This window comes from Maniola jurtina, chromosome 4, assembly GCF_905333055.1.
Source record: "Maniola jurtina chromosome 4, ilManJurt1.1, whole genome shotgun sequence".
In the NCBI taxonomy this organism is placed as follows: domain Eukaryota; kingdom Metazoa; phylum Arthropoda; class Insecta; order Lepidoptera; family Nymphalidae; genus Maniola; species Maniola jurtina.
In genome coordinates, this window is record NC_060032.1 from 8,476,626 (window position 1) to 8,503,671 (window position 27,046).

The window sequence follows — 27,046 nt, forward strand, 5'->3', positions numbered from 1 at the left end:
TGTTTTAGCTATCGCCTAAGATTGTACGACGTTTTTAATTTTTATGAATGTCATAAAATTTACACATTATCTGCTTTTATTACCTAAGTACTTACTTCATTAATATTTCAGTCATGACTTGAGATTATGTACAAATATTCCATCTTGTTACTATTCTCATGTTATCGTGATATTTATATTTAAGTTTAAGCATGTTTAAGTAGGTACCTACTCTTTTTTTTTAAAGGAAGAGGAATTTGATTGTATGTTTTTTTTTATTTAGATGATGCTCGCAGCTTCGCCTGCGTGGATTGAGGTTTTTAAAAATCCTGTGGGAAAGTGATATAAAGGTATCATAAAGGTTCCGTTTTTGCTTTGAAGGTATGGAACCCTAAAAATGTTACCAAATGTTGGTCACATTGTGGTTTGGGTTTTAAGATAATATAAGTTTAGATAAAATATTACGTATACATATAGTATTACGCAACCGTTTCATAAATTACCTACTATTTTTGGCGTCGGTGCCAATAAGATGCCAATGTGAAGTCACAAAAAAAATATGAAGCGTAAAAGGTTTGTGTAGCAAATTAAACATTTAATTGAAAACATGCACCGCGGTTTTCATATTAAATATATCTTAATTAACTGAAAATTTTTAAACGCACCGAACCATAAGTTAAAAACTAATTAAAGGTTAGTTGTTAAGTCGTGTAACATTTCGCAAGTCTATATGTTATTTTCGTGATGTGAGTGCAGGCAGGCCAGCACTTGAGTTTTCAGAGCGAAATAATAGGTATACCTACTTACTTACTTGTTAAAGTGAAAGTATTCCAATTCCTATATTGCAGCTACCTTTAGATACCTAGCTGACATTAGCTCGGGTTGCCAAAATGTTAAATAAGGTATGTTTTTCTGTAATAAATAAAATAAAGCAGAATCGACAATATTTTTACATATTCTGTACGCCTGTGTTTGATTGAATAGAACCATGTCAACTTTAAGACTACCCTAACCAGGGTAGAGTTATTATAGTTTCGACAGATTTTAGTACCCTGGCTACCTCAAAGAGTATAGTAGACATTGTGGTAAAGTCTGTTGTCAGACTTTCGCTTCGTTAAGAATTACTGAGCCACCTGCTATTAACACGCGATAGGTCAAGGGCACCGCACACCTTCGACAACCCATGGTACCTATAGATTATGCAACCCTCACAGTTTCTATAGGTAACAAAACATAAGAAATCGATGAATACACGAAGAAAAGGTTTATTTTGAGAGAGAGGTAGGGTACAAGGAACTAAAAACTTAATTTGCTATAATCTGCTAAACCAGCCAAACTGTATGGTGCAACATGCAGCATGAGATATACACCGCCCGATTTTTGCTCAGGGTAGCAGTTCCACGCATTTAATTCAACGTAGCTTATAGTGCGTATATTTTGAGAACATGTCAAAAGATGGATTTTAGCCCTTAATATAAGGGTAAACGGTATTTTTGACATGACGGTTGGCACATAGTACTAAAACAGTTCTCAAAATGCATTCATTATACCTAAAATCAATGGACTATTGAAAAAAATATGACGTAGGTAGGATCGACTATTTTCCAATGCACGTACATGAATATCTACAGTTTTATCTTGTTTAAATTGGATCATCAATTCATATAAATTATTGTGTTTTCCAAAAGATATGCTTTATTTAGAGATATCATTGTGACTTTGCATTTAGTTTTTGAAAATATCTTCTCTATAGAAAGTTGAAACAGCCTCTTAAAATATCCGAATTAATCCAATCCTATCTTAAATCAGCTAAAAATGAGATAGGTACACTGTTAGTTATGCGAACGACGATGTGGGTGATGAACCAACTGAATAACTATTCTCGGAAGAGAATGCTGAATATTCTCAGAAAAGAATTACTGGGGAATTGATTTCTATTCAGAAGAACAGAAAGAAATTAATTTTTCGTTGTAAATCCCAAAAATAATTATTCTTATAATTCATCGCCATCGTCCTGATCAACCCAACGCCGGCTCACTAGGAGGCTGACGTTCTAACCAATAGATATAATCACCGTTCATAATATAATGAGTTTAAATACTTGAAAAATACAGACTGACAAAATCAATGCAAATATGCTATCTACCGTCATATCGAAAGTCACGATGATAAAGCATTTCGAGTGCGTAAAAAATAAACATCATGCTACCTCTTATCACAAATTAACAGATGGCTCGCGCTAACGTAAAATGATAAATGATAACGGGTGGCACTATGTAGAATGATGTAATAAAATTAAGGAAACGCATTCTTTAGATGATATCTGCCACATCTGTAATAAAAAAATATCTTTCTCTACTCCATCAATCATTCATCATTCACGATTGATGGAATTGAATGAGGTAGAACCCATCGTCGAAATAGTCTATCTGACTACGCTGATGCGCTTTCAACTTGCGTTTGGAGGTATGCGTCACGTAATCTACTGAAGCAATGCATGTAACAGCATAAATGTCTATGCATAGTATTAATTTATATGTAAGTTACGCTTGTGCGTTATATCTTCCACTATCATTGTTAATAACTCTAGTATAGACAGAGATAACTTATGTGTTGGAATCTGAAAACTATTATATACTTAATAAGTATTAGTAGCACGTGAATTTTGTACAAAATACGAAAGTTTATCGATCCATCCCTTTACATAATTATTCCTTTTTCACGGCCCATCCGCTTAGCCGATTTTGACAAAATTTAGTACAGAGGAGCTTGTATCCCGCAGATAGGTATAATGTAATTTGCAAGCTGCGATTTATTTTAAAAAATAATAGAGCTCTCACGGGATGTTTTTAATAATCTAAATTCACGCGGGCGGGCAGGCATATGAGTCGAGATTAGTGAGGCAGCATGGCGACAATGCGTTTCAGCTGTATGTGCGACGGGTGGGAGCCGCTGCAATGGCCGGTAACGGGCACACTCTTGGAGAGGTCACGCCGCACCGCGCTCGGGAGGCTCCGCCGCCGCTCGGCGCTCAACGCGGGCGGGCTGGGCGCCGCCGCGGCGGAGGGCGCGGCGCGCGCACTCCTCACGGCGACCTCTTGCGTGCGCCGCACACCCCCGACGAGTTTGAGTCCGGTGACCACGCTGCGGACTCTGCCGCCTCTCACACTGCCATCGAATTGTTATCTAAATATCCGTTCCGGGGGCCTCGCCTCTACTGGACGACGCGACGTCGCGATTTATGCCGTTTTATTCGTTCCGTACGACAAATATACCGAAATTCGACCTAGGTTTCCAATAAAATGTAAAAAAGTATATTAAATGAGTCGAGTGCTTGCTTAATCGATCGGCTGCATTAAAAAGTTAAAACTGTTATTATCGTTTTGCGGTCAAATTTTGCAGCTTTTGTTGCGCTACGATTCAGCTCCTGGGCTTCGTTGTTATATATTATAGTCCAAGTGGTCAAGAATAAGCTTTCGCACAACTTAAATTAAGTATCGAGTGGTGCCGTCCTGTGCTTAGTTCATACTGTGGACAGTGCGTCGGTTCTTAAGAGGTGTTTTTTTTGTCGTTAATTTAGTTGCGAGCTTTGGCGATTTATTTTATTTATTTAGTTGTACATTTTTTTGCTATTATTGTGATAAAACGCGATCCATGCTTGGAGTTATGACTACCATGGTATGGTTTCCTTTGTCTACATTATATACCTCTTATTCTTTTAGTAAAGAAAGGTAGTTTACTCTTTACATTGATATGTAATCATTTTAGAATTATTGTATCCTATGCTTTCCCTGTGAATGAATATCGATTTCATTCATGATATTGTGCATACGATCAAAGGAGAGGAATTTGAAGTACATACCGTAAGCTTTTTGCAGCCTTTTATTGCAGTAATCATGGTAGAACACAATAGAACTCTTAGTAGGAGCTTCGTTTTGAACTTTTTTGAACGATCAGTCTTGCGTATCTTTGCGATAATTATGATTCTATCTAATACATTTTGTCATTTTATGTCCTTGAAGTAGAGAGGCTTTTCTTTTACAGTTTGAATTAAAAAAAATTCAAGAGTGCTTTGCTGTAATGCTATTTATTGACTCACTATTGCTAGTCCGTAAAGACTAAGTCAGCAAAAAGGTAAAAATTATACTTAATCAATATTTCCTTTTACAAATGAAATGTATGCAATGCATAACATAAATATAGGTGAATTCAGGGAATTACTGACATACTTACATTATTTACATCAGTTACTTATTACGTAAATGACACAAATAACATACGTAGCCACTCCCATAATGTCTAAAGAAAGGGGACTGAAATTTCGACGGAATATCAATGCCTCATACCTATTACAAAGAACTGGCACCATTTCGCACAACACAACTTTATTTTAATCAGTAGTTCAGTAGATTATCTACAGTAGGTTATAGTACATAGTTTAAGCATGTAGACATTTTAATATTTTAGCAGTACGAGGCACGAGCATAAGTAGGCATAGTATTATTATGAATGATAAAAAAATACATGTTCATATTAAAGCCGATGAAAGGTTCACACATTAAACATTTTAGTTTATAATACATTAAACTATTTTAAAAATGTTTTTAAATCAATTTTTTTATAAATGTATAAGTTCCAGCTATTATATTACAATGAACAAATTAGGGAATATTTCTTACTATGCTACCGTAGCTACCTAATAACGTCACAAAGTGTAGACGGTACTAATGAAACAAAATGTATGAATATTTATTACGTAGATTTAAGGCGCTATACAATTACGTAACTTGGCACTTCGCTTGCCCGTCGAACAATTCGATATTTCAAATTAAACAGAACGGATATTTTGCTGTTCTGTTAGCGTTATGTTTGAAAAAAAAACATTTTATAGAACAAAGAAAACTTCATTCTTTTGCTGAAACCGAAAATGTGACCAACGAATAAATCAATAACTTGTTATACAATTGCGTGCACTCCATACATACATAACCAGGCACTGTGTAGGACTATTTTTATTTACTTACTAAATAAAAATGTACAAAATACACTTAAAATTTCATTAAAATTAAGTAAATAATTAAATTAAAATTAAAATAAATTAAATTAAATCTAAAACCTCATCGAAACCACCACAGCGAGGCATCGCAATCAAGATGTTGGCACCACTGGTCCTTTGTATGGCCAAACTAATTCTTTGTCCAAGGTAGCTGCCAGCTCTTGGGTTCCCGGTGGACTCATAGGTACCTATACTACCAAATCATACTACCTAAGTACCTAGTTGTACCTACAATACAAAATAAATCACGTCTCTACATTTTTGAAGACCAATTATTATTATTATTTTACTACTATTAGAGCTAATTATTTTTGAATAGGTATATAGGTTATACAATTAAGGCCTAAGAGGCCTAAAAAAAAATATATGTTAAGTAAAATGTATAATCCTACTTTTATTGACTAAGGTGCTTAGTACTTAAATATCTAAAGTATCTTGGTAAAGTTTTAAACATACTTCTGTAACTCATGATACTATATACCTATCTAAGTACCTATATATTTTACCTACTTTATTAATATTTACAAGATTTTAAGGATAATATTATTAACCATCCAAGTAATTCGGACCACGTAGGTACGTATTAGGTAAAAATTATGCTTATACATAAATCCTAACAATAGGTAGGTACTTTTACAGAAAAAGTATTTATTTTTAGACAAGTTATAACTAAGGTTTAAGGGCCGATTTTTCAATCGACAAATGACTGTTATCTAAGGATTAAGTTTGACATTTTGACAGTTTTCGTATAAGGAAATCTGTCAAAACGTCAAATTTTTCTTCTGATAAAAATTTCTTGACGATTAAAATCGGGAAAAGTATACAAAAAAAATTAACCAAAAGTCAGACTTATCGCATTCGACCAATCAACAGAGTCACTGAAAGAGCTGAAATTATTAAATACCTATAGGTAGCTAGTAGGTACGAAGTTTATGTTAGCGCTATCGCCTGCGTGGAAAATACGCAACCATAATATTTTTAATTGATTGACATGTCTAAGTGTAAGAGTAAAGCCTAAAAAGTTACTAAGCAGTCATTAAAGTTTTATAAAATGTATCTACCAATTGGATATTTTGATGTTTATATATATTTATATTTGTACGTTATTATTATGAGCACTCTTGGAAATATTTCCATAATACTAACAAGTATTGAGCTTAACTTTATTATATAAAAAACGTACATGTATCACTATCGAAAGTGTTTGTTTGTTTGTTCTACACTCACGTTGCAACGGAATTACGAATTGACGTGATTTTTTCCATAAGTAGTTATACTTAGGATTTAATTTCATCCCGGAAAATTAAAGAGTTCCCACGGGATTTTCAAAAACCTAAATCCACGACGACATCGGCTATTTGATAATAAAATAATGTGAAAGTAAAGTAGCCTCTTTTTGTTTTCATTCGCTTTTATCTGTGACTTTACCATATTTTTTTCTCCTGGAAGTAAGATATTTTCCCGCAGACTTTGCCCGTTTTAAGAATACGTACTTAGTAAAAATATATAACAAGTTTCTGTACTTACCTACTCATATCGTTCTTTTTGAGATTGACTTATAATAGCTGTGAAAAGTTGACAAACATACAGAAACAGATGCATTTTCATTCATTTGATAACACATTTATAACCCGCGACTTCTGCCAAATTAGGGTTTTTAAAATCTGAATTTTTCAGGATAAAAAGTAGCTTACCATCCGTCTTCATGATGCCAGCTATCTCTGTAACAATTAATTAGACGATGCCCGCAACTTCGTCGCAATAAAAATCCCGTCGGAACTTTTTAATTTTCTGGATCAAAAGTTAGCTTATGTCCGTCCCCGGAATGCAAGCTTTTTCTGTGCCTTTCCTCAAAATCGGTTAATCGGATGGACTGTGAAAAGGTAGCATAGCCAACCGCCTGTCACACTTTCGCATTTATAAAATTAAATAGCTTGGGATGTAGCTACACTTACTCCCAAGTATGGAATTTGGGATGGATGGAGTCTTTTTGAAGTTAGTAAAAACGTTTTTGAATAGAAGTGTTTAGAAGATGAAACTCGTTGGTCGCGCAAGGAGAACAGGCGTAGCGGCGCTAAGTAGGCCGACCACCCATTGACACAGTGTTGAATAAGCCGCGCCCTCGTTTACCTCTTTCAGCCCTCGCTTCTACATTTATACCGAACACGATGTATTATTCTAGATCATGGCCCATTATTTGAAAAGAGTTTTTAGGGTTCCGTACCCAAAGGGTAAAACGGAGCCATAACGTCACTGATGTCTGTCTGTCTGTCTATCCGCGTGTCACGGATCTCTAGCTCGTAGACGAAATGAGTTGCAAACCTGAGTTTCGGTATTTGGTGTAGAACGTTGAGTCAAAACTAAATTGGTATTTCAGTTAAATTATTTTTCAGGGATTCATGTATAGGATACATGAAAAAGAAGAACGGATTTTTTTTACTCTAGCATGTGGGGTATCATTGTCTAGAGCTCATTGAGTAAAGTACGAATGTATTGTTCATTCTTTTTACTGTACTAAATCTATATTTTTTATATTAATGAATTAAAAAATGGGGAATGTTAAAGTTGCCAATTTGTGATGGGTTCTACTAACGGAACCCTAATAGAGTGACTCACACTTGGCCGGGGTTTTTTTTATTGGCATGCCGCCGTTGGGAAAAACTTTTTGGGTTGGTAAATGTCACGAGTCTGTGTGCATCGTCGATTGTTTTATTTCCAATTCGGCAACGACAGTTTTTGAGTCACAAATGCAGAGCAGAATTTATGCTATATTGCAGCGGAAAGGTTCATCAACAGCATAACAATTGTACTTAGTAAATACATAGTATAGGCATAAAACTCCCGCAGGCCACACTACCAGAGTGAATAAACTAGAGTGAGGGAACTCTCGGTTTGATACGATATCTCAAATATTAGGCTATGGTGACGGTATATTGATTTTATCAAAGAATAATAGGGCTACTTAGGGCCACCCGCAAATACTATATACATATATTTTATACTTTTGTAAATGTACTAACATTTGACGCCTGCCAGTGACGTCGAAGCCTCGCGATGCGACGTTTTATTAGAAATTCACTGTCGTGAACTGTGACGCTACCCAAATTAACATTATTATATATGCAAATGTATGTATGTCTGTCCTTTTTGGTGACTATTTCCTAAACTGTTAAGGCGATCTTGATATTTTTTTTACAGAAATATCTACTTACCCATATTATTGCATTCAAAAAACGGATTGTTGTACGACCGATTTGAAAAAGACTTTAAAGTTATTCCTAAAGGAAACATTAACTAGACTTCCTAACTATATTTTCCTCGTTCAACAAAGAAAAAAAATTATAGGTTCTGTTAGGTAGCACAAATTTTCATCAAACGATATTAATTTATTTTTTAATATTAAAATTATATATTTTTTATACTTTAATAAGTATAATTTAGGCAAAACATAATATGTACTTATAGTAAATTTATAAAACTACACACTATTAAATATAATATGTATATGAGTATGTGTATTAACTAAAAAATATTTCATGTCTACTTACCCATGTGCTGGTTAATTTGGTCAATTGATTTGATTGCCATGTTTTTGAATCGTGGCTAATTGTCTTTTTATCGAAATCTACTTATCGAATGTGTTGCGCGTTATGGATGCTCTTATTCAAACGAAATCATCTATCATCATCACATTAACATACTCATGTGTGATTAGATGGGTGAAATAATGTAGTTAAACGTTTAACAAAGTAGGTACTATAACAAACATCACATTACGTATACCAACTAAGTACCTATTTGTTCACCTAATAAGCACAAAATATATTCTCTAAAACCATACCATAGTAAACATATCGATATTTCGTTAGTGAAATTCTGTATTAGTTGGAAGTAGTTAAGTTAACCTAACGTAACCATACGTATCGGAATCAGAGGAACGAGTGGAGATAAGCGCGCCTCTATGCAAAACACGGCAATCGCTCTGCTGGAGACGGCGTCGGCCTACGAGAGAGCGGTGCTGGAATGTGAGCACCTGGAGGCGTCGGAGCACGGCGGGTTTCGGTGAGAGCGTTGGCACGGCAGCGGCATGGACGAGCGCGGGCCGGCCGACGTGCCGCTGATCGTGACGCCGCCGGGCGCGGGCGCGGGCGCGGCGCTCACCAGCTCGCGGCGCACGGCGTCCGCGCGCGGCTCCCGCGACGACCCGCCGCCCTCCACGTGGCGCTCCTCGGTGCGTGTGCGCGACACCAGTTTCCGCGGCTCCCGAAAAAGCGTCGTACGACTCGAACCGCCCTGTAATGGCCTCAACGGGTTGCCTGCCATCGGCAAGGAGGTAATTCACGTATCTCTGGCTGATTAAACGATTGGAATTAATTTGATCTATCATCCGATTGTGTTTTCGAAAAAATAATTAATTATGCCCATTTATGTACTCGCAGAGCTTCAGCCTAGTTATTATGTCGATGTTCTTTATGTTGCCGCAAAAATGTAACTGATTATTGAATTTCCTATTCAATTGAGCAAAATTGATGGAGGTTAAATTGAGGCCAAAACTTACACTCGTACTATTTTTTTTAATATAACTTTGATTTTATTGAATTCTAATACAAATTTTATTCACTGGTAGGCCATATTATTTTGTTCGAGTATTTTGAAATATGATTATAAATATTTGATTTAACCACAAAATATTATTAATTTTGTGCAAGTTTTAAAATATTTATACCATATACTAATAGAAGGAACCTTACCACAAATCATACTATAAGTTGTAATCGTAATACATAAAGCTAAACTATAATAATGTACACAAATGTTAAAATACCAAGGTAAGTTACACACATGCTAATCGGAGTTGTGCCACGCCTGTATTTATTTATATACCTATGCGTTTTTATAGCTTTAAGCTTATGCTGACTGTACAGAGTACAATATTGTGTTCATTTTAAATTAAAAAAAATGGTTATTTGCTGTTTATGCTGTACCTACTGTGCTAGCTGTACGCGCTATACAAAACGACGACTTTAGAACCCAGTTGATAATTATAATTTATATTTTCGCAACAGTTTTATTTTCACTAATACAATGTTAAAATCTCAGATGAATTTTATTAAGACGTATGTTTATAGATAGATGAAATGTACGTAATTGTTTCTTTTCCAACCAAGACCAGCTGTTGCAGTCGATTTAATTGTCACTTGGGTCATTCACTAAGTATATTATATTTTAGCATTTTTTAAGCGATTCTCATACTAATATCATTCATCTACCGCAGTGCATTCACTGAGGATTCAGAGAATAATGCCGGCTGCGTTCCGTCGTCCGTACAATTTAAATATCATAAATATGTTTGTCTGTTCGTTACCTAATATGTGTTCGTGCATTCTTTTCGATTCTCTCGTTCTTCCGATTGAGTTGATCTTTGCTTAAATATTGTTGGCATTTGCGGAAAATTTTCTGACATACCTACCTAGTGCCATTAATGCAAAATAAGTGTCACGCAAGAGGTATTGCAAGTTGCAACACATGCCAACCGGCCATTAGCTGGTATCTCATAAAAATCGAAGTTCTTGAATCTTAGAAAAACCAAAATGCTGCTTACTAACCAGCTTTTGCTTTTGCATTTTGAAAATTTTTAATGAAAGAGACGAACAATTGGCAGTTTAGTGTGAATCAACTCTTATGTGTCGGAAAGTAACATAATAACTCAAAAATACTTCGCAAGTTGTGGATTCCTAACAATGGTTATAAAAAAACAACAATTCTATGCCATCAATTTAACTATCCCTACTGCGCCAAATTCGAAGGAGGGTAATGAGATACGGGTAAGTCTAGACGGGTAACTTGATTTAGTCTTGATTTGAATTTCTTTTTATTCCTTTTAAATTTTATTAATTCGGTTTAGAGATAAGATAACTATTGCGCACTCAGACAAGTGTTTTAGGTTATCGGATTTTTAGTTTCAGTGTGTCTAATTTCGATATTTATTATTAGTTGTTTGTTTTATTGTAATAAATATTATCATCTAGGTTGGTAGATACTTACCTAACGATAGTTAATTTAGGGAAATTCGGGGAAGTTGACCGTAGTTTTTTCGTTGATCTCACAAAATAAAACCACGATTGTCTCTATGATTATTTTTATTTGTAATTAAACTTTCAATGTTTAACTTTGAGATAATTAAGCAAAATATACAATATTCTAAAGAAATCAACTCTAGGATTACGTTTAAAAAAACACATTTGGATATCTCTCCCGAAGTATTCGGGTGAGATGGTCACAGCTAAAATAATAATAAGTACTTATGTAAACAAATCATAATCATATGAATTTTTTCAGGTTATTACAAAGCATTTAAACTCATGAACTGATCAATTAATGATTAAATAACTCATTATTTCTACGAAAGAATCATTAACATGGTGGAACCCGTGAACCCGTTATAACTATTAAGGCAAATTTTGCTTACCTTTTACTTTTTCTCCGGTGTTCCTAGGCACAGCGAGGAGCGAACTAAACAACAACTAGGCCCATGTAACGAGTAGTTTTTGAAATATTTGAATTGGCCATCTTCCCCAGACTTACCTTTAATAAACGAAAAGTAGTAAAGAGCGTTCTTCAATAAAATAAAACAGGGAATCCTAGTATGGAAATTGTTGTCTCACTATCTATTTATTATTATAAAATACTTACCCACTGTTAAGATGTTTCGAATAGCTAAATAAAATTATAATAAAATAAAAATTGTAGGTAGGTAGTAGGTATTAGCTTTGTGTAGAGCTAACTAGACTTGTGAAGAAATCAAACTTCACTTAAACCAACATTGTTCCTAATCTTTTTATAATCTACGGTCTCAAAATACAGACAAATGAAAAGGCTTGGCTGACGAATATTTTTAATCTCATAAACGTCACTGTGAGCCCCAGTGTAAAGTGAAGTCAGGCTGCATTTTTCGTTGACAATATATATATTAGCAATACGCTGTAGCTACGTAGCCAAGTCTACGCCCATGGCGAATAGTGGCGTAGTATAATAAATCGCCAACCGAGAGTCAGCGACTACGCATAACAAAATAGGAGCATAAATTGTGAGTTTGGTGTGAATGAAAAGCTGAACCATCTATGGAAAAGCAGTAAACTGCGTCAACGCTCGCTCACGTCGGCTACTGACAATACGTGAGCTATGAACGTATGGTAAATAATACTACTGATTACTACAACAAAGCCTTCATAAATTCAAAGCGTAGCGTCACAAGGATATAATGAAGTATAGCTCATAGGTTTGGAATGCAAATGGTGCAGCTAGAGTTATTTCTAGTGTACGAAAGCTATGCGAAGTAAGCCCATTTTAAACCTTCTGAAGAGCTAAGCTAAGCTGATGCTCCATGGAATGGTTACGTAAGTTGTTAACGGAAAAGTGCCCGTATGCCGCAAAAATGAAAATCGCATGTAAGATTGATTAATTTCCAAGCGTAAGCCTATAAAGGTTATGTAGGTAAAAAGGATAGAAAAAAACAAGAAAATTTCTTTAAAAACAAATTTAGCTATGCAGTCACAATCAAGGCGGTCGAATAATTTAATAAACAAATCATACCCATGATGGGTTTGCGTTTAGTCTGTTTTTTGATAAGACTATATCAACTACTGTTTGTTTGAAGCCTTATGGTCATGGACGTTAACGTATAACAACAAATGCTATTATAATAGTACAGGTTATGCTTGAATGTACTAACAGAGTAATTATAGTTATTAGGTGTTTTTTTTATGATGTTGTACCAATTGTTATTTGGAATTTTACATAGTTCATGGATGTTATAACAACAAGTATTTACTTATTATATACTAGTTGACCCGCCCCTGCTTCGCACGGGAAGCCTACCTATTCCATAGACAAAATATGGGTAGAAATATTGTGTTATACCTATTATAGAATCTACCTTCTTATAAACTTCCTAGTGAAATTTTCTGAATAGAGTGAAACCCGTATTGAAATGCACTGACAATTTTTTTCTTTACCGAAATCAAACCTGTTACTTATGGGGAAGAAATGAATAGGTTTTGTATGTTAGGTAATATATCTTATCATGGTTATAAGCGGACTTTTTATCAAGCTATTATAAAGATCGCGATTTCATTAATTAAATTCGTTAAGTAGTTTTAGCGTAATACACGTACAGACAGACAGACGGACAGGCAAAAATTTTGAAAAAAAAATTGTTTGAGGTCTATATCGATAATAATGTTTCCTCCGACTAAAATTTTCGAAATATATTCATTAATGTACAGAAATCGTTCAGTTACAGTTTCATTATAAGTACCTTTATAGTTTATATAAGTAATATAAATTATAGTGCAATTTATGCTTGAATATATTTACTGAGTAATAAGTGCATAATTAGTATTTATACGAAGTAGAAAATATCATTGTTTAGGTAGATACATATCGTGAAATTTCTATAAACACTATAAAGTTTTTGAAGTGTGTGTGTGTTCAGACGTCAGAACATAAATATGAAACACGGTCTCGCTTGTCCGCAGGTCCTCTCACTGGGCGCGACGGGCGGCCACAAGGGAACGACGCAACCATCCCACCCCTGCACTATCCTCCACCATTCTCCTTATAAGGTAAGATTAATCGATACCAATTTTTCAAAAACTACTTCGAAAAAGCATTCAAAGTATCCTTTCATCATTATTCCTTTCTAAAGTATAGTATGTATCTAGGTATGCCTAGAAATATGAAAATGCCTATGTAAGAAACATTGAAACTTTTTGTAAGCTTTTTCAAAGACGCAGTTCAGCAAGAAGCAGGATTAGGTAGTAGGTATCGAAGGCGGTTGCCTCTTTCGCGTCGGACTGAAAGATGTTTTATCAACATTAGATTTTTGTTCCGTTTGCTGTATTTAGACCCAGGGGCCATGGAGTTTTCGTGATGAAAAAAGTAAGAGACATTTCACTGCGGTTAATTCTGCGTCGGCGAAGACGAGGCTCCCGATTTCTAACGTCACCCGGACGTGGACTCACGCCACGGCCTCGGGGACGTGTGGACTAACCAGTCCAACCAACCCACCCGTCCCAACGTCATCCTAAGCCGTGGTCCGAGCCTCACAGGATGCACCCTTAGGAGGACGTTTCCCCCCGACCTTTTCAATTATTTCTTCGAGCCCTAGAGCTCACCCCTAGGCGACGCTTCGCGCTCGCCATCCTACCCGGTGACGCTGTAGAGCCTATTCAGCATACTCAAACTGAAAAAAGTCTGTCTTAAACCTGTAAAACAGGTATGAAATTCTCTGGTAACACTCGCGTCGGTACTTTACGTGCATCGTTTCTGAACTGTATGCGCGCTAAACTATGGCCATAGCAGTACTTTAGGGAATTCCGTTTTTAGTTTGCGCTGGCAAATAAAAAATGTTTGTCGCATCGACCTCGCTCGTTACCAGCACGCAAAAGCGCAACCTACGCTAGCACACGCTACCTACTAATATTTCCAAGCAATTATTATTTATTAGAAATATTTTTTAAAATTGTTTTGAAGTCTCTGGTGTAGCGTAAACGAGGTAAGGTTTTGGATTCATTTCGCTGTGGTACATGAAACCATAAATCAATACTTTATAATACGTTTCATGTACAGCCAAATGCCGTAAGTCGTTTAGCACCTTAATCATCATATTCGCGTAGCACGGTTATGCACATGCATTAGGTGTGTGTGGCGTGTTTATAGAAAAGGATCATAAGTGTTGTGATCATAAGAACTCGAATTCTGAGGCCAACCGTAGGATTCATTTACTTTCAATAGGCAATAATGATAGCCACTTGTTTTAAAGACAGCGGCTGGTTGGAAAGGCTGGGGTTCGATCCCGGGTATGCACCTCTATCATTTCAGAGTTAAGTACTCATATTTGCGCTTTAAGCAATTAAGTTGTTTAACGGTGAAGGAAAAAATCGTGAAGAAACCTGCATGCCAGAGAATTCTCCATATAAGGTTCTCAAAAAGGTCTGCCAATCTACACTTGGTCAGCGTGGCGGACTATAGCCAAACCATTCTCATTCGGAGAGGAGACCTATACTCAGTAGCAAGCCGGCGGGCGGTGATGTGTTGATGATGAGGCAATAATAATTAATTATATTCAAGGGACTTCAAGGGGTTGTAGCCTAAATCCACTAAAAACTCAGCCCGGGTATTATTTATGTTATCATTAGTCATCACCATCTAACAAAGCTAGGTATATACAAATAGTTGAAACATATAGAAAAAGCATGAATACTTAGTACAGTTGATCGTATTATTTCAGGCCGCTTGGGATTGGTTGATCCTTATACTGGTCATCTACACCGCAATATTCACCCCCTACGTGGCCGCATTCCAGCTGAATGAACCTGATTTCGACAAACGCTCACGTGGTTTCGGCCAGGATCCCATTGTTGTTATTGATATGATAGGTAATATTTGGAGAGTTTTACAATTTAACATAATATCGTGAATGGTGCTCATACTAATAAAGAATTAATTACTATCTGATGAATAAAGCCGTCTTTATTCATTACTAGATGATGCCCGCGACTTCGTTCGTGATGCTATAGGTTTCCAAAATTTTATTTTTATTTAGTTTAGAGATAATACAACAGAATATTCAACAAAAGTTATCTTTTCTAAATATTTTATTCATAAATGTAAATTTTAGTTTTTTTTCTTCATATTGGCATACTAACCTCATAAATAATGTAAAATCGTTACAGTATTTGGCCCTCTGTATTTATATCTTCGCAAAATTTGTGAAATTAGAGTATGTTATAATTTATTTTACCTAAAATATTTTTGAGGTAAATATTGTAAAATTATTTGGATGTGATTAATGAGTACCTACTTACTTTAAAGCAACAGTGTGACAGTATCCCAAAATATAATCTCGTAGGTCAGATTCAACAATGAAAACTAAAAATATTCTCTGTTTGTATTGTTTTCAGTCGACGTGACATTCATAATAGATATCCTAATCAACTTCCGCACGACATACGTGAATGCAGCAGACGAGGTGGAGTCGGACCCGGCAAAGATCGCGCTACATTATCTGCGTGGGTGGTTCCTCATCGACCTCGTCGCCGCCATTCCCTTCGACCTTCTGCTCTTCGGCACCGACACCGATGAAGTGAGCCGCCTTTACCTCGCACGCATTCACCAAACCATATCACACACTACTAAAAATAGTACAATAGTATCTAAAAATGCCTGAACTAGAGGGTATAATAGCAACCAGATTATCAATTGTCCGAAATCAGACGATAACAAACTATACCCCGGACATACCAATTTCGTAACAGTTAACACAATCAGTAGAACGAAAAGTAATTAAAACCGTTAGGCACGATTTTAAAATATATACCTACCTCTTATGTAAGATTAAAATCGCGGAACACGATTCACTCTGTTAAGAGAATGATAAAATGGGTCGTTAGAAAAGTAGGTCGAGTTGTATTTTCACGAAGATTATTTTAAGGGGAAGAAAATCAGAATAGCATTTAAATAAAGGAAGGCCTCAGTGTTAGTTTCGGACAAATGAAGCTCTGGATAAAAATATTAGCATATCACGTACAGTAGTGGAATGCAGTTTTCGCAGCTGTCACATGAATATTATGACACTACTCTACTATCCAAACGATATTATATGCCAATCACAAAGCCCCACATGTTTTACTAATTGGCTGGTTATATGCCTCTATATTTATTTCGGATTTAACCTTCATCCATCATATTATTACAATATCGCTCTATATTATTTCATACCTAACTGATGTTTATTATTTCGAAATTATTTTATTTTGTATAACTATAATTTATTATTAAGATGTAATATTATGAGCAATAATTAAGTTATATGCCTCGTTGGTACGTTTCCAAATTAAAATAAATAGTTTAGTGATACCATAAAATCGGTATGGAGAGAGCCCAAGGTGGGTGGTACTGAATCTGTAATACCGTTTCTTGTTACAGCAGGGGCTGGAAAGTGATGAGGTATACCATCTTTGTGAACTATTTTTATGTTGCTGCCACTCTATTTTATTACGTTTTAGTTTTTATACTTTCAAATTAATTTCCACTAGCCATTTTAAATCCACTAAGCGAATGCGTTAATGGAAGATGAGGACGCTTCCCATGAGCAAATTTGTTTTGACTTTTACACAGCGCCAGTTCTAAGAAGTGCTCACTCGCCTTATCACGAGCTTCGCCACCTGTTTCCGATAATATAACGAGGCGAGAATATTACTATTGACAGATATGAGTCCTGCATTGATATTTGAATGTAGTCACGGCTTTGCTCTACCTTTAGTGCGTAAATGCAGTATAGACTTTGAAAATTACATCTCAGGTTTTGTTTTATGCAAGGTAGCTTGATATTATATTAATTACATAGTATTGACAAATTATATATTTTGTTTCCTGCAGAGGAGTAGAATGCAACTAGAGGCAAGGTAATGGCGGCCTTCATCTTTATAGCATGATATAATCAAAACTATGAATTACCACTGAAGTAAGAAATGATCAGGAGGAGGTAGTACCGTGAGAGAGTATCTAAAAAATACGTTGATAAATAGTGTGTTAATCGTGTGAATTTTAACGTAGTTTTGCTATGCTATAGCATATATGCTAGGAAATTTAATTGACCTTCATGTCTTTGGGGGTAGTCAAACAGTTTAATTTTGGTGTTAATATAAGCAGTAGGTACATCCCCAGGATTATTGCACTTAATCGCATTGAATTTTTAGCACTTAATCGCATTGCAGTGAGTGACTTTTCTACATTTGATAGCTGGAAGAACATTATTATCAGTTGCCCTCGTAAATATTACTACTGCCTTTATGTGAATGAGCCAACTCCGTTCCGCCACTGGAGGTTTGCAACATGGAGTTACTAAAGGGGTGGATCAAAAATTCCTTAAAATCAGCACCGCATTGGCGTTTCTTCTGGTGCTGCAAATGTTCAAGGGCGGCAGTAATCAATCAACAATATCAGGGACCCACCTGCTCGTTTTCTGGCTATTTATAAAAAAATGAGATGTCTTTAAGATTTGTCTATCACAAGCTAATGCCCAGCATGCGCAGTAACCTTCACGCAATTACCAACACAATAACAACTATACAAAGAAAAGAGAGTTACTGTGTAACTTGATCGTATGAACGATGCACAAACGCATAGCCTACGAACAGACTGACAGGCAAACATTAAAACTTTTTATATCTTTCATAACTCTCACCATAGTGAAAAGAAGAAGAATTAACACCAACCATATACCAACTAAGACGAACATCAAATGTCAACCGAAATAATATTATATACTAAATACGTCATATAGAGCAACTTAATGACAAAGGATTTCGGAATTGGTCCTGATAACAACGACAATCAGTCGTTTCGAATATGCGATACAAATATTTACAAAAATTGCGGGGTTTTTGTATTATTTCATTTCTTAATTTATTCTAATTAATTGATATAAAATTCAGAATTCACTTATTTAAAACATTACAACTCTCAACTTTTTAGTGGATTTCTGTAAGATCTCTCGACTAACATTGTTACTTAGTAAGTATACTTAACTATCTTTCTCAGGCAGCCTGAAGGGCCTCTTGATAGGTATTTCACAGTTGTACAAAACAATGATATCTTTCGTTCCTTTAGACAGATTTGAATAAAATAAGAGAAAAATCTAACAACGAGCCTAGATATAACAAAAGGGTCACTATCCTATTGATTTTTTGATAAAATGCAGTTAGATCGCTCCAGGAGAAAGAAAGTCGTGAATGAGCTTAGGTAAAAAGCCATCGCAAAAATTACTATTACTATCATTTTTGTTTATTTCAGGCAGAACATATATATCATAAGCTTAGTTCATAGAAGTGCAAGGCACAATGTGCACAGAGCTTGGTAGTAAATACGCTCACACTTCCCAGACGTATATTTCTGTAAAAAATCGCATTATCACAACATAACAAAGCACTAAACTATAATAATAATATGTATCGAAAACATATTGCATTCTTGTGGCACCCACCTTACATAAAACCATAAGACCTACTTACTTATGAAATGTTAATATTTCTTTTTACAATACTCATTTTCTCAATCCCTCGCAATCGTTATTTTGTGTGTATTTTAATTTTTTGAAAGAGAATGTAAATTTAAACTTCTTTTGTTAATTTATTAAAATATCGTTTTGTAAATTTTTTTTTCAATTTTTTCATGAAGATCATTAAATACCAAAATCGTCTGTAACAAACACCATTGAAAATGCGATTGTACAAAGAAAATTAATATCTTTACAATTGACTAAAATGTTTTACTTATAAGAATTAGTACTTACGTATAAGTAATTTACTTACGAGATAATCTGTACTGAACCTATTTAATAGGTACCTACTAGTATTACCTAGGAGTAGTTAGGTCTTCATATTGTGCTTAAGACAACACAATCGTCATTGCACCTGTAACTAAACACTCATAATATTTGGATGCATAGTTGTAAGAAAATTATATTAACGCAGATATGAGTGATAAGGCTACGTAATTTAGGTAGTAGGTACCTACTTACTAGTAAACTATCCTCAATTAATAGTAGGTTAGCATTAAGTCGATTACAGTTCTTAGCATTTTGCCTTGACAACTATTAGTTTAGTCATTACAAAAACAATAACAATATACATTATGTTGAATGTAACAAATAGAAATATACAGTTTTATGCACCGCAACCTATAAAGAAGCCAGCTAATTTAACTAGTTTGAAACAACGCTTGTAATTGCAAAACCTGTATGGCTGAAGTCGGAAGACGCATCGTATATCCATAGACAAACTTCTGCTTGGTTGAAGTGAACATCGCTGCGAAGCCTCATTAATGCTACTTAGTAATACGCGAACGTTCATAAACTGCTTGGGTTCGATATGCGGCTAAAGAAATTGCTTCGTGTGTTTGTTGTCTAGCTTTTTCAGTGTGCTTTCTGTGTTTGCAGACGACGACACTCATCGGTCTGTTGAAAACGGCGCGGTTGTTGCGCCTGGTCCGCGTGGCGCGTAAAATTGACCGATACTCCGAATATGGCACTGCCGTCCTCCTCCTTCTCATGGCTACCTTTGTCCTTATTGCGCACTGGCTAGCTTGTATATGGTAAGCACTAACTTGTCTTCAAACACTGTTCTGACTATTAAGTACTTTATATGCAATGATCCTTATATTTAAGGTACGCCATCGGGAGTTGGGAGAGACCTCAACTGCATGCCCCTATTGGTTGGCTTGACGCTCTTGCTAACGATGTACAGGCTACTTACGATAACTCCACGGGACCGTCTATGAGGTACCTAGTAATGAAATTGTTTGTCAACTTTAAACTTAACTTTATTCGCAGACTTTGCCATTAAAATATAGTATGGTGATAGGTTGATCGTGATAATGATGATTTTTACTATAAATAATGAGGTTAATATTTTTTTTCCTTATTTTAGATCTCGATACATCACAGCTTTATACTTCACATGCACTTCGTTGACGAGCGTCGGCTTTGGAAATGTAGCGCCTAATACTGACATGGAAAAGGGATTTACGATATTTGTCATGCTTGTAGGATGTACGTGAATATTATTATATTCTATACTAGATAATGCTCACGACTTCATCCGCGCGTATTGAGGTTTTTTAATCCAGTGGGAACTCTTTGATTTTCCGGGATAATGAGTAGCCTATGTCCATCTCCAGGGTGCGAGCTATCTCTGTACCAAATAGATGGTTTAACTAATGATTTTACTTTTAAATATGGCCAAAGCTTTATTGAAGCCCTGAAAACCAGTAGTTTTATAGGTTCATAACAATTAGAAATCTGCCCGATAAAGACTACTAAACTTTGAAGCTTATAACGCAACTTCAAAAACATGATTATGGGCTTCTCTAAAATGTTACGAGTACAAAGTATAATGCCCTTTTTTATCGCACAAATTGATGTGGATAAAATGCAATTTATCTTTAAATCATTTTGAAAGTAATGTACCTATATCATTTTAAAAATAATGTGTTGCTTCGTGCAAGTATGCCTTGAACATTACTTTGTAATACTAATATATTAATATTACTATTACAGCACTAATGTACGCTAGCATATTCGGTAACGTATCCGCAATAATACAAAGACTGTATTCTGGAACCGCACGGTACCACACACAAATATTAAGAGTTCGAGAGTTTATCCGATTTCATCAGGTAAATTATTCAATTTAGCCCTCAAAATCTTAAAAATATTTTTTTTAAAAGACTGTATTTACGTTCATAACACGTAATTTATTTTGAGGTAATTGTTGTTCTGAGCTGGAATAAAATAGAGTATTAGGTAGGTAATTTGTATGAAGAAAAGCTTTTGTTACTGAAAAAGTTTACATTATAATTACTTTGTAAACAAAGTGAAATAATAGAAGTGTAACTTAAATAAATAGTCCTGTCTTTTTCAGATTACAAATCCCTTACGACAAAGACTAGAAGAGTATTTTCAACATGCATGGAGCTATACGAATGGAATTGATACGTCCAGCGTTTTAAAGGGTTTTCCTGAATGTCTTCAAGCCGATATTTGTCTTCATTTGAACCGTAATTTGCTGGCTAGCTGTGCCGCATTTGATGGTGCTAGTCCAGGTTGCCTAAGGTAAATACTAATAAAAGACATTTTTTTTCTTCTGCTTCGTCCGTGTGTGTTACCCAAGCTTTTTTTAAAACCCTGCGGGATAAAAACTATCCCATGTCTTTTTTGAGATACTTTACTAGCTTTGTTTTAAATTATAATTAGAAAACTATTGAGTTAAGTCATAAAACAATATAAAACCCATAGACACAATACCGTATTTTATAACTTGCTTTTACACACGTACTTATGTAAATTTTAAAAATCTTATAAGAACTTTTCATCACCCAGGATAAAAATTCCCTTTCCTCGCCTACATAATATATATAGATAGCTGACTACTAAAATCGAAACTGTACTTTCAAATACATAATATGAATTAAAACTTAAATGAAATAATTGTATCAAAATGTTTTCTAAAGTTTATTAGCTGTATACTCGTAGATGTTTCAAACACAATTAGGTATTTGAAAATAATTTTTAATATACAGAAACATCGGAATACAAAAATTAAAAACAACTTTTTATTTCAGAGCACTTTCTCTAAGGTTCAAAACAACCCATGCGCCTCCCGGAGAAACATTAGTTCACCGGGGTGACGTCCTCACATCACTATTCTTTATATCTAGAGGATCTATTGAAATTCTGAAAGATGACATTGTTATGGCCATATTAGGTAAGTTTTACACATATTTGTAACAAGAAGCAACTTTTTGATGCCATTTAAAATGATTTTATATTAAAATAATTTTTTGCAAGACCTATTGAACCGTCAAATGCATCTATCACTAGTTTAGAATTCCTCTTAAATCTAGCTCCACCTATAGCTTTAGATTTAGCTATATGTCACAAATACTAAAATGATATTGTGTTCTATTAGGCAAAGACGACATCTTCGGGGAGAACCCCTGCATACACAGTACAGTGGGCCGCAGCAACTGCCGCGTACGTGCGCTCACATACTGCGACCTGCATCGCGTGCATCGGGACGACCTTCTCGATGTCCTCGACTTCTACCCCGAGTTCCGAGCTTCCTTTGTCAACAACCTGGAAATCACCTATAACATGCGAGACGTCAGTATGAATCCAAACACTAAAGCCCTAATTCACACGAGCGGTAAAAAAGCGTTGCGTTAAAACCCGGCGTTGCGCGGGAAATACAACAGTGCGCGATAAAAAGCGTTGACGTGTGAACAGATACTTGGGAATGCATTTGTTCTATTTGAACGCTTTTTTAACAGACGTTAAAAAAGCTCTCATACGAATGAGGCCTTAGCCCTAATTCGTACGAGCGTTAAAAAAGCGTTGCGTTAAAACCCGGCGTTGCGCTGGAAATACAACAGTGCGCGATAAAAAAGCTTTAACGTGTGAACAGATACTTGGGAACGCATTTGTTCTATTTGAACGCTTTTTTAACGAATGAGGCCTTAGGTTGAAAATGTAACGCACTTTGACTTTGCTTAGTTTCAGTTAAAACGAGACAGATTTAAGTATGCCTTCTCAGCCTTAGTGCTTGCATAAAAGCTGATTTGTAGTACCTTATCTGTCGATACTCAGGGGTGGTTTACCCCGTTCAAACGAAAATATTTGAGCATTTCATAATATGCCATAGAAAAATTACGTTTTTGAAAATCCGTGGGCTTTCGTATTTCATATTCATCTTCTTTTCATTCAGCATCTTCTTTAAATTTCCTACAGTCTCTCGGAATTTTTCTATTAATGTATCTAAGTGGCCTTTGGGTTGTGTTTAAATAAAAAAATAGTGTCAAAATAGATTGATCTGAACGAAATTCAACATTTTAGATAGCAAGCCACGTTTAATATTTTCTGTTTGAAAACCCGATCAGTTAGGAGGACTTTTCAGTCGATTAAAAGTCCTCCAAAGTTTGGTCTTTCACAATCCGGGTAGCAGTGCAGCTAAACACATAGATTAGACACGCAGCGTAGTCTAACTGTAGGTCTACGGCGTAGGCCTTGCGTAGACTCTATGCTGTACATAGGGGTGGCGTTTCCAACATCAGTGGTCATACCAAATTAGTCCCTATTTTTTAAATTTTCTTTTGATCATTTCTCATGCATTTCTCATCCAATGTTTATTCGTTGCATTGCGACTCCCCGTCTTACAATTCTATAAGTTCTTAAGTATGGGTTACCTGGAAGAGATCACTTTAGAGATAAGGTCGCCCTTTGTTTTTGTTAAGTGTATGCTGTATTCTTACTCTTTATAATTTTGTGAACAATAAAGATGTTTAAATACATAGATAAGTAAATATTTTTATGGCGCTTTATAATTCTCTTTGTAATCTTAGGAAGAGCTAGGCGGTATTGAGCCTAGGCGGCGGATGCGCTACGAAAACCCATGCGACGCGAGACTACTGCGCGAAGCTTACGCGCGCACGACGCGGCGGCCTCACACTGAGACCTTCGCGGACAAGGTGGTGCGTGCTTCAAGCTTCTATGTGCACCATATATGTTACAAATTATTGTTAAGGCTTGGACCCACACAAAGCGTGACGGCAGTAAAGTGCGCAACCGCGCAGCAGGATGTCACATACATACTCGTATCATTTGTTAAACAAGGAATTAGAGGTCCAGTGCAAAGAGTCGATTAGTCACATCACAAATATTTAGTTAAAAAATGTCAGGTTGTGTTCAAATACTTTGAAAAGGATTGTTTCGATACTACATGGAAACATGAAATGTACAATCAGATAATTCTTTTTAAAGGACTTATCTGTTTTAGTATAAGTAACGTATATATTTTAAAATGTTTGTAAGGATAGAAAGGGGTAGAAAAGAAGGGAAACTTTTTTTATTTGATGACTATAACACTACAATAAACCTTGAAACTAATTGAATTAATCTACATATTATAACTCCTAGAAGCTGTATCTTGTTGTTGTCACGCGTTTTTTGTCTCCAAGCCTTTAACCGCACCCAAAAATTTACCCCATTGTCTTTTAGGTACTGTCCTAGATACAAAATTTTCCTTACATTGAAAATTACATGCAATAAATACGTAAGCACCTAGAAAACTATTGGATTGTTGTTACTAATAAAAGAAATATCGTTTTAGGTAATTTATTTAATATCTATGATGCACATAACATTGAGACTTCAATAAACAAAAATTAAATTGGCATGATCATAATAATATAACTGCGAGAATCTGAAGACAATAATCGTAAAGAACCGTTTTGTGAAAAACTATAATTCCTAGTCTAAAATTAATTACGTCAAATGTAGTTTATTGAAATCTTACTTCGCACTGAGCTATATCTACTTACATATTTAAAGTTAGTCAAGTGTTCATTTTCGATACAATTTTCTTCCAGGACTCTCAGTGTAGCGATGAAGACACAGAATCGCCGCCAAGTCGAGGTATCCTAGAATTTTCTGCCGACAAAGCGGGTCAAGACGTCACACCCCTTAATTTTAATTTTAGTAAACAACGCTCCACAACGCTTAATTCTATTACAGGTGATTGCATTTAATTACTATTGGAATGTAGTGTTAAGTATTATTTATTTATTTTTCTATTATATTAAGCGTGACATCACATTACATACATATTTGATTCGTCATTGGTATGCAGTGAGGGTAGAGACAGTAAAAAGCAATGTTGACATGAATATATAAATAATAATTGTACGTTTATGTATATGCTCTTTAGTCAATAACAAAAACTATATCAAACGATTGCTTCGAACAAAGTTTAGGACGGTCAAATTATACTTTTGCTTTTTATTCTGTCTGCTTACTCTATGCACATCATTGAGATTCTTAAACGTTTGTTATGTCCCGCTCCTTGTAAATTTATAAAATATTTTAGAGTAGATGCACACACATAGAAAATATGGAACGATGTGCAAGCCCCTTTTTTAACTAAAGTCCTTTAAGAACATTGATAACTTTTTTATTTGAAATCATTCTTTTAATGACATGGCGTAGCGTAGTCTATATCAATTATGTACCTACGGTAAAGTCACCCAACTATTCACGCAAAGGAGTTCCTCTGATTTACCTGAGCCAGCCCTGAGTGTATCTTTTGAAGTTAACATTAACTGTTAACAGACAGTTGTCTGTTGACAGACAGTTATCGTTAACTGTGCCTAAATCTGACATTCGTTATAGACAGAAAGGTAGATAGCGGAAAAAATCGTTCCCTTTTCTGATCTTACTAAATAATAGATTCAGGTAATGTTAACTTTTGAAGGTACACTAGACCTCTAAATAGTAAAACTGTGCAGGTTTACTTGTATAATTTAACTATAATATACCTCCCAGGTACACCATCGGTACATTCTAGCATGAATATGTCCACAAGAAACCTATATGATATAAGGTCCCTTGCTAATCTAATATTACTTTCTTTACATCAGAAGCAAATAAATTTTCCATAATGCTATTAAAAACATTGTTCCTTTGTCCTAATGATTGATAGATATCAGTTACGTCATATCTCTAAAAGAATAGTAGGTACTTGTTAATTACAAAAATCTTTTTTCTTCTTAGGTAGACTGATACCTTTCAATAGACTTCATATTTTCCATTGCGAAATACAGAGGAAATGATGAAGTTTATCAGCATCTTTAACCCTCCAATATATTATCATAATAAATCATTACCTGTTTCTTTATTTTTAATTTAAATATACTATGGAATAAACTAAACTAAAGATAACGATTTGATTTAATTTGAGGCAGCATGAAGTGATACGCTTTTTAATCCTACATTTCTCCTACGGGGTGGTGCATGGAACGTGGAACGAGTGATCTGAGTAATTCGAACTGAGTTCAACAGAGCTGAAGTTATTTGAGTATTAGGTTTTTGATGGTGTAATTTGGCTCATTTGCCTCGTGTCCACGTTCCTCCGCCGCCGGCTCTGAGCGCGGCCCTTGTGTGCAGGCATGCTAGCGCAACTAAAACGGAGCTTCCCAGACCTCTACCACCATAAAACCCACCAGCCGCTGCACAACAAATACTGTAAGTATGCATTACGAACTCTTTAGCTGCATGTATGTTTCTGTAAGAACGACTTACCTACCCTCTGTGACCAATTAACCAACTAGTTGGTTCCTATCAAAATATTGGGAATATTTGACTAATACAGTCTCTGGATCATTAAAAATCAGTATTGTGAGTCGTGACTCATGAGTTATTTATTATTAAAATAGCTTGATATTTTTGATCATAGATTATTTCGCATATTTAAATGTGAACGAGTATTTCTGAGACAATAGGACTGATTTTGAAAACATTTTTATACTACACAAATGAAATTCGTAAAAGTTTGTGTACTTAAATAAAAGAAAACCATTTTATATAATTTAATCATACCTACCAATAAATAACAAAAT

General features: G+C 35.3%; 2 protein-coding genes across 9 annotated transcripts in view; both read left to right on the forward strand.

The window, feature by feature from the left end:
* The window catches only part of LOC123864456 (potassium voltage-gated channel unc-103-like), a 36,342-nt gene that overhangs the window by 6,174 nt on the left and 3,122 nt on the right, over positions 1-27,046 (forward strand). Inside the window, exons 1-16 of one of the 8 annotated variants that reach the window (XM_045904897.1) lie at positions 3,111-3,657; positions 8,931-9,368; positions 13,573-13,659; positions 15,327-15,474; positions 16,000-16,181; positions 17,024-17,044; positions 20,037-20,191; positions 20,265-20,378; positions 20,527-20,648; positions 21,156-21,274; positions 21,520-21,710; positions 22,220-22,362; positions 22,567-22,760; positions 23,996-24,124; positions 25,022-25,166; positions 26,595-26,672. In XM_045904897.1, coding sequence (XP_045760853.1) covers positions 9,123-9,368; positions 13,573-13,659; positions 15,327-15,474; positions 16,000-16,181; positions 17,024-17,044; positions 20,037-20,191; positions 20,265-20,378; positions 20,527-20,648; positions 21,156-21,274; positions 21,520-21,710; positions 22,220-22,362; positions 22,567-22,760; positions 23,996-24,124; positions 25,022-25,166; positions 26,595-26,672 — 2,074 coding nt within the window. In that variant the 5' untranslated portion in view covers positions 3,111-3,657; positions 8,931-9,122. Of the gene's footprint in view, positions 1-3,110; positions 3,658-8,930; positions 9,369-13,572; positions 13,660-15,326; positions 15,475-15,999; positions 16,182-17,023; positions 17,045-20,036; positions 20,192-20,264; positions 20,379-20,526; positions 20,649-21,155; positions 21,275-21,519; positions 21,711-22,219; positions 22,363-22,566; positions 22,761-23,995; positions 24,125-25,021; positions 25,167-26,594; positions 26,673-27,046 lie in introns of those variants that run through there. The other 7 variants (XM_045904899.1, XM_045904898.1, XM_045904902.1 and 4 more) reach the window with 7 other exon arrangements.
* The window catches only part of LOC123864477 (bystin), a 29,726-nt gene continuing 25,995 nt past the window's right edge, over positions 23,316-27,046 (forward strand). Inside the window, exon 1 of the mRNA XM_045904953.1 lies at positions 23,316-23,321. The gene's annotated coding sequence lies outside the window, so the exon portion shown is untranslated. The remainder of the gene's footprint in view (positions 23,322-27,046) is intronic.